This window comes from Tursiops truncatus, chromosome 11 (genome assembly GCF_011762595.2).
Source record: "Tursiops truncatus isolate mTurTru1 chromosome 11, mTurTru1.mat.Y, whole genome shotgun sequence".
Taxonomy (NCBI): Eukaryota; Metazoa; Chordata; class Mammalia; order Artiodactyla; family Delphinidae; genus Tursiops; species Tursiops truncatus.
In genome coordinates, this window is record NC_047044.1 from 94,414,213 (window position 1) to 94,423,017 (window position 8,805).

General features: G+C 41.8%; 1 protein-coding gene across 1 annotated transcript; it reads right to left on the reverse strand.

Annotated features, from left to right (window-relative positions):
- Positions 1-1,710: 1,710 nt before the first annotated feature.
- On the reverse strand, positions 1,711-7,842 carry TMEM52B (transmembrane protein 52B). The gene is made up of 5 exons (XM_004330894.3): positions 7,789-7,842; positions 5,619-5,662; positions 3,700-3,738; positions 2,994-3,160; positions 1,711-1,973 (listed from the first exon to the last, which is right to left on the reverse strand). Exons 1-5 carry the CDS (start codon positions 7,840-7,842, stop codon positions 1,729-1,731), a joined length of 549 nt encoding a protein of 182 aa, XP_004330942.2. The 3' UTR covers positions 1,711-1,728.
- Between the last annotated feature and the right edge of the window lie 963 nt (positions 7,843-8,805).

Sequence of the window (8,805 nt, forward strand, 5' to 3'; positions counted from 1 at the left end):
TCCCTCCTGGCTGAGTGAGCATCCCAAGAAAGTATTTAATGAGGTGGTGCGTTAATCAGCCATCCCTGGGTCTGTATTGCTCCCTGAGAAATGGACCTAATTGCCTAATAAATTTTTCTCAAATATTTCTTACCTCTACACAGGATATATCAAGAGGAATCACATGTCTTCAGCTGTTTACCTCAATCAACAAATATTTATTGATGAAATAAAGCTACATCAGGTGTGACTTGGCAATAACATAGCAGGCTGGCTGGCAAAAGGACAAATCAGAACATAATTTTCAGTAGAGTCATAGCAGGCCAATGAAAATTAGTTGTCAAGAGTAAGAGTAGGGTTTCCTGGTGGCGCAGTGGTTGAGAGTCCGCCTGCCGATGCAGGGGCCATGGGTTCGTGTCCCGGTCTGGGAAGATCCCACATGCCGCGGAGCGGCTGGGCCCGTGAGCCATGGCCGCTGAGCCTGCGCGTCCGGAGCCTGTGCTCCGCAACGGGAGAGGCCACAACAGTGAGAGGCCCGCGTACCGCAAAAAAAAAAAGAGTAAGAGTAACTAATGCACGTGTATAATAATTTACAAATCTTGTCATCTACATATAGCTTATTTGATCTTCACAACAATCCTTGGAAGTGTTATATCTCCTAATTTATGGATGAGAAAACTGTGCCTGAGAGTTCAATGACTTTTCTAAGGTCACTGGCAAGCAGTATTTCCCCAAATACACTTCACTTCCTAAATTTTCCAATAACAGTACATTTTGGAGGTAGTATGTTATGTGGACAGCTTAGCACTACACAGTATGATCGTGCCCTGGGAAGTTTCCCACCCAGTTAGTGCTCCAAAAACCAGAGAGGTGCGCAGACGGGCTCCCACAGGAGAATGCATTTCTACCATGGCTCCACTAGGTGGCAGTGAAGACCACCACTAGAAGCAAGTGTTTGTCACTACTGTAGAGACATCTGGTCAAAGCAGGGAAGAGGAAAGAAGCAGAGCGGCACTATTCTTTCAGAGTTAGAAAAGCGTGCGTGTGTATATGCTTGCGTGCCTCCGTGTGTGCGCGTATGTTTGCAGGGCAGAGGAACTAAAAAATGAATAGAACTGTTACTGCATTCTATGCGGTTTCCCCTACTGCTGGGGTAGAACCAGAGTGAAAGAAAGACCTTGATATTTGGCCCTTCAACACTCGGCTGTGTCCTCTAAACCCAGGCCTGCAATCCCACCCCTGGATTCTGGATGTCCAGTGAGGCATTACGTGACGTACAAAATTATCATTGTCATTTAGCGTAAAAGTGAGTGCTTTCTCGAGAGGAAGCATGTGTGAATTCAGTGCATGAATGTCTCTGGCTGTGCCTGCGGGCTGGTCTTTCTCCACAAGTGTACATAATCTGTTCGCTGGTAGAGAAACCAGCAACTTGCAGCGTCCTATGGGGAAAGGAACTCAATAGCTGAAGGAATCCAAGATACCTTTGATGCTTTCCTGTTCAGTAGTAATCAGCATTGCTACAGCTTAATTGCAAATTGTGGCCACTGGATAAAGAAAAGTTCTCGACTAGAGCATGCCAAAGCAGAAAATCTACATGTCTGGGTTGGAATCCATCTTTGCCACTGAATGTTGTTTAGATGGCCATCCTAAGCCTTCTGAAAGTTAGGGGGTAAAAAATGTTCCATTTGTCTGTGAATCGCTACCAGCTCTGGGGAAACCCCCAACCCGTTGATCAAACCAGAGTTTCCATCAATTAGAACAGTTTTCTATTGGAGGCGACTCCTTTGCCGTTGGGGACAGCTGCTTTTCTTCTGGCACTGGGGGTAGATCAGGTGCTTTCTGGCCACACCTGGAAACAGTGAAGCGAGTCATGTGAAGAGCTTCTTCATACCCTGGGAGGGTGTCCAGGGAGGACGGCAGCTGGCTCAGGGAGCTGGGGGAGTGAGCCACAGCCAGGATTCTTCGAGCCGCAGGGCCAAACACTGACTGCAGGGCTGGAGAGGAAAGAAGGACTAGAGCTCAAGTAAACGCGGCGTCCACAGAAATCAGAGACTTACGGCACACGCAATCCCCTTTCATTTTAAACAAGTGTCCAAATTCATCATCACTCTTGGCCACAGATATTAGGAAAATCCTGTGAAGCTTGTTCAGAAACCAGCTTCACTCTTTGCTAGGAGATCCCATCTTCTCTGGATTCCTCCAATTCTAAAGTGGGCTCCCATATCTCACAACCCTGTCCTTTTCCCTTTACGGATTTGGACCCCTTTATACCAACACACTTAAGTTGCAGACTCCTTAGAAATAGTTGTTTCTGCCTACTTATCTTTTCCCCAAAATGACAGTGAGAAAAGAAAAGCAGGATAGGTGAACAACGTGCTATAGTGTTCTCTCTTTTCAAAATAAATATCACAGGGTATAATCACAGGGTATAATTTATCACAGGGTATAAATATCACAAGGCCTGCTGTTCTGCCTTGTATTCACTCTCCAATTTTAGCAAAGAATGTAATGCAAAGAAGAGAACAGAGGGAAATAAAGGAAGGTGTTTTATGATCATCCAGTGTTGGGTTTAATATCTAATGGTTTAAGACCTGGTGAATAAAGAAAGTACACACAACTCATTTCTCTAAAGATAAAAAAAAAATTAGTATAGATAATAGAAAGCGTATGTTTTCACAAAAATCTAAGACATTTTCGAAAAAGGGATATGTTCAGAGCTTCAAATGGTTTTATCAAAATAATTATTTATAAACTTGGGAATTCTTCCTGTAAGACATTTCCAATGTTGTCTCCAACATTCCATTTCTTTCTTCACTCCATTACCTGACCAAAAACTGAAAATACAGCATCCATGGGAGACCAGGTCACTGCACCATCAGGCTTTGGGAAATTAAAGCTGCCCTAAGTTTTAGAATCTTTAACGCTATTTGATGAATGTTTTTACACCGTTGCACTGTCCTAAGCGATCGTTTAAACCTGGGTTCACCTCCCACGTCCTACGTCCGTGTACTCACAAGTGATCGTGCTCTGGAGCGTGTTGTCCTGGTCAAAAGCGATGACCGTCACTTCATAGGGTGGCCGGCCCTCGTCTTCCCCATTTTGCTGGTGACCCAGACAACAGCGGAAGCACATAGAAGTGAGGCCACACAGGAGAAGCAGCGCCCCAATGACCACCAGCAACCTGTAAGGACCCCACCAAGCAGTGAGAGCTCTGTGGTCTGGCGTTTTTCCCAACTTTGGCGTAATCAGTCTTCAGTGTCTCCATTTTGATTTTTGTTTGAGTATTTTATAGAACGACTATCAGATTTTAATTCCCAGGTTTTCTCTTCACGTATATGCTTCCTTATTTTGCCAGCAAGACTAAGTCAGTTCACTAGAGCAATTCATGACAGATTTAAATGTGGTTTGGAGGGGCTAATTTTTACTGAAGTAATCTCCTCTCTGTGGCTTTCTCTAGAGCTGACCCTGAGAAAGTACACAATAATCTGTCGATGTTGGCCCAGGAGATGGTATTGAAATAGGAAATCCTGGTATATTGTCACACAGGTTAGTGACGGGGTAAAGAAGCTTTACTCCACGAGATGCTAGGAAATAGGCTGGATGTCTCAGTTTCTCTTCTGCTGTCAATATATTTAAAAACTAAAATAAATAAATAAAAGTAATACCCCTGAGAAAAACTCCCTTTTAAACATCTTTCTGGGTAATATAGCTGAAACTTACCATATATACCAGAGATGTACCCAATCTGTGGTCAGGCAACTATGGAGGAAGAATAAAGGTTTGTTTGCAATAAAAATATAGTCAATGCCTGTTATCATTCCAGAATCAGAAATACAAGTTACAACGTATGATACCTTGTTATAATAAAAGCATCACAGGTTATATTAACTTCGATGTAACCAGCTGAATCTATTATGAAATGGGATGCCTTCAGTAGTGATTTATACTATAGATGGCATTGTGTAAGTCATTATGAGACAGACGAAACTAGTGATCATGAAAATAATGTTAATAGACCTGTAACCATGACCATTGTAAACAGTTTTGATGACAATTACCAAGAAAGAACTTTCAATGCAAGTTTACAAAGAGCGGAAATAAATGTGAAAGTTAAGGTTTGTATATATTTGAGGTCAATAAAATTTAAACATAAAGAAAATTTCAGTTATAAGCGTATAGTTTGTAATTTATGTTTTGCAAGTTGTTGCAAAAAGGGCCACCATATAAACAACAAGGTCCTACTATATAGCTCAGGGAACTATACACAATATCCTGTAATTATCCATAATGGAAAAGAATATGAAAAAGAATATATATATATATATTTGAATCACTTTGCTATACATCAGAAACTAGCACAACATCACAACCCTGTAAATCAACTATACTTCAAGAAAAAAATAAAAAGCAGAAAAAACAAAAAAGGGCCACCATAAAACCATAAAAACTCCCACCGTAAAAAGGGCTTTAAATTTTCACATCCAGGATCAAAACAGATAAGCATAGCCATTGAGGCCAAAGAAGGAGGGGGGAGAAAATGTAGAAACCAACTTCCTCATGACAAAAGCTAATTAAATATTCTGAATGAACTAGGGCAATTATCAAGTTTCTGTATAGAATGAAGAAAATATGGATTGCAAGGGAGAAGGAGTGTGGGATAAGCTGGGGAGTGTGAAGGGGAGGGGAAGGAAAATATCTGTTTGTCACTGAAGATGAATACATTTACTACTTTATGATCTAGTGATCTGTTGAAATCCACTTCTATATCCTCTCTGTTTGCACAGTTGTAGATCATACAGTTTTCTTTTTCCCTGAACAGTGTCTCTAGGTGTTCTCACATTCCCCGTTTGTTCAAAGCCCCTTCCAGTTCTACAATGTTACAATTCTGATTCTATTAAAAATAACCCTCCTATGGTGGTAGGTGTCTAAAACCGCAGAGAGCTCGTGGCAAGTAACCAAGGCCATCACCATTTCCTTTGGGTTTAACAGACTTGGCTGTGGGGAAACTCTTCCTGTGGCTAAATGTGTGTTTTCCTTCAGCCTAAGTAAGTCTTTTCATTCAAATTGTCCCTGCTTTCTTAAATAGTTTACCTCCAAGAGGAAGGAATCTCTTCCCTTTTTATCTTTGTGTCCTCTGTGTCTACATAGGACCTAATTGTGACAGGTTTAGATTGAGGGATAACTACCTCAAAGTGATAGCTAAATGAAGTCTGCAATAAATATTAACATGCCCTGAAAAATAGGAAACGCTTTGCAGATTTGAAACGGCGGTGCTGCGTTGGCAATCACCCAAGTATATCTGCGTGTCAGTAGTGAATCCCGTCTGTCTTGGTGACTCTCTGAGGGGTTTGGGAAAGAAAATCTTTTGCAAGTCACCGTGACTGTATAAACTGAGATTAAGTCTGCTGTTTTGACAGGAAGATTGGCTTTGGAAAAACACCATCAGCAGTGTTATCTTGAGTACTTAGGATGACACAACACCTGTTTTTGGATAATCTGTCTTTGAGATCAGTGGGTTGATGCCATTTAAGTAGAAATAAGGGAAGTCAGAGATATCTAATGACATTTTGACCCTGTTTTGGGTGTTGATGTTTTTGTCTGTCTCGCTTTCCTCCCAGTGTGGACTCTCAGATACTTACTGTTCAGGATTGACACAGTTCTCCTCACATCTTGCCCAAGGAAGCTGTAGGAAGGGAAACAATCTCAGACAGGGAAATGGTCTCATCTGCTGTGCTCAGCAGTCTATGAGTCATCCCTCATGACTGCGCTGTCAGGTCAGTCGGTGACAGCAGGGCAAATACAAGGACAAGGTCATGGGGTCAGTCATGTTTAGCACTGTTTTCATCTCTCCTCTACCTGATCTTTATTAAGTTCACAGTGGGAAAACCTGGAAGAGCAAATACCTGATCTGTTTCGGTTTTGGTTTTGTGGTGGTGGGTGAGCATCACCGCCTCTGTGAACGAGAGGCAGCATTTATACCAATTTGTTTGTCCTAGAAACTTCCTGATCTGTCTCTCAGGATACAGTTCTTGTTCTCCTAATTCTCTATCAGTTAGAAATTGAATTCAACCCCACCGTTCTTCTTTATTCCCTCCGTACATCAATAACTCACTGTACAAGAGAAGAAGAGGGGAAAGGGAGGGGAAAATCTTATTGATTGAATAGCTACTCTATGCCAGCCAGATTGCTAAGAATTTTTAAGATTTCATAACATTTCATCACAATAACCATGCTGGTGGGTACATTATTTTGAAACGTTAAGAGACTAAGGCATAGAGGTTTGGGTAACATGACCAACTGCATACACCTATTGAATTGGCCAGAATTCAGATCAGACTCTCTCATGTACACGTGTGGAATGAATCGCTAGAACCAGGGACAAGTCTGCTCTAACAGCTGTTGACATTGCTGTCAGGTCCCTTCTACTCCCAAAAAAAGAATGTCGCACTCCTTCTTTTACCTTATATTTCAGTTGACTTTCTCCTTCAAAAACCTCTCTAGGTAAACTTCTGTTCTAGAAACTGTCTCTCTCTTCCAATAACTTGGATGACTTGATATTTCAGGAAATCAACAACAAAGGCCACAAAGTTACTCTAAAAAGAGGCAAGAATTTGTACTTCTTGGGAGTTTGTGGGGAGGGTGGAGGCAGGCAGGGGACACACCTGCATATGACATTGGGTGAAAAGGATTTGTAAAAGAACAAACAGCTGGTCTCTACAGAAGACATTTGAGAAACTCCTGGTTTTGTTTTAGTTTAAAATAATTGGCCACTAAGGATGACAAAGTATGTGTTTCCTCAACCCACCCCTGGTACTTCGCTTTGTTTTCTTGACTAAAGTTTAAAAAAAGCCTAAAGTGCTCAGCCGATAAAATGCCTCTTTTCAGGCCTGTTGCAAAAAGAGAAGAAACGAGAAAAGAAAGGAAGGGAACGACAAGGAGGAGAAGAAGCAGTAAAAAGAAAATACAAGAAAAAGCAAGAAAAGGCTATGGTTTCAGACATTCCGTTAACTGGTATATAGGAAGTAAAGAAAGTAGCACCCTCTCTGTTAGGAGCTGTTCAGGAATCTGAAACCAACCCATTTCTTCATTTGCTTTTCTTCTTAATAGATTTCATATCTGTGTAAACGTCCCCTTGAAAGTGATCCAGAATTCCTCAGTCCAATGACTCTTTCTCAGCTAATGAGTTACTCAGAATCTTCTGCTTCTTAGTAGGGAGAAATAAAAAGTGCAAAGTATTTTAAAAGAGTTTTCTTTCTCAACTTATCTCTTATCCAGAGGCACCTAAACTGCTAGAGTAGTATTAGGGCTGATATGGGAAACACTAGGGGAATTATGTACTTGGTTTTAATAATTTACTTGGATTTTTTTTTTTTTTTTTTTTTTGGCCATGCCACGCAGCTTGTGGGACCTTAGTTCTCTGCCCAGGGATCGAACCCGTGCCCCCTGCAGTGGAAGTGTGGAGTCCTAACCACTGGACCACCAGGGAATTCCCAGTAACTTACTTGGGGTTTTGAGGGATAGGTGAAGAGATGTTAAAAGAGAGAAATATACATGAGACACTTCTAAATTGTCATTGCTCTCCTACTAGTATATATGTCCTTCTTTTCACTGATGTCATTAGTCACACATGCACTATATGTAACCCTATAATACTAAGGGAACATTCTAGTTATTCTTTTCCCTACCATCCCTTTGGTTCTATAAATGTCTCCCCCCTCATTCATTTCCCTCCAGGTTCTTCTGAGAGTTGATTTATCTGAGAAACAAAGAAACAAACAGAGGTCTTATGTCTGCGTTTTCACAACTCACCTGGATGAAATACACCAGGGCAGAAGCCATCAGGGCTCGGGATTGCACCCTCATCGGGCTGCACTCCTACCTCTCCAGGTCACGCACTGGGCGTTCGTTGCCTCCTTTCCATGCTCTGTGCCATGTCTGACTTCTTGACCTGAAGGACCTAAGGAGAGAAACTCTTCTCAGCAATAAATCGGTTTTTCCTCCTCTCTCTTTCTCTTCTCTTACTCCCTCGGGCTGTTATTTTCTGTGGTTTTTCTCTCCCCTTTCATCCTAGCTTCTTTCTCTATTTCTATTCCTGGTTTTAAGGTCTCCACGTCTGCTTCCCTGTGTCTTCTCTTCTTCCATTCTACTCTTAGCCCTTTCTAGATGTCTTTAAATTTCTCACACTGCCTCCAAGAAGAAGACGTTCAGGAAGGACACATCAGTCCTGTGAATTAGATATTTTTCTAGGCAGTGCTGGGAAACTGGACTTGAAGGAGGATCAAAGGCACGTTGAGGGTGACCACATAAGTTCTCTTCTCCATCAGAAAAGGAGTAATATTCTTGGTCCTTCACCCAAGCACTCCAGGGTGACTGTTGCCAGTTGAAAGTCACCCTGCCAATCTCCATTCACTCCCCTCTCCGTGTGACTAGCTCGCCTGTCTTGCTCTCCCCTTCAGTATGCAGGCCTCCCCTTCACTATGTTGATAATCAACTCTCCTGGTTCTGGGTCATTTATTCCTAGACACTGCAGTAGGGCTGAGAGGTTGCCAAATGAACTGGAAAGCTATAGCATCTTTGGAGAAAGCAGGTGGGGAGATTAGAATTTCTATGTGCTATCCATGAAATAACCCTCCACCCTGGCTTCAATTCCCATTGAAATAGTTAAAGAGACATTTTTAAACAAGATTCAAGATCTATATCTCTCTCTATCTCTCTCTGTCTCTCTCATATAATGTAAAGTCAGACCAGGAATAAGCACACATGGAAAGGACATAGAAACTTTGTAAAGACGCATCTCTATAGGAACAAATGAATGCTGTATAAATG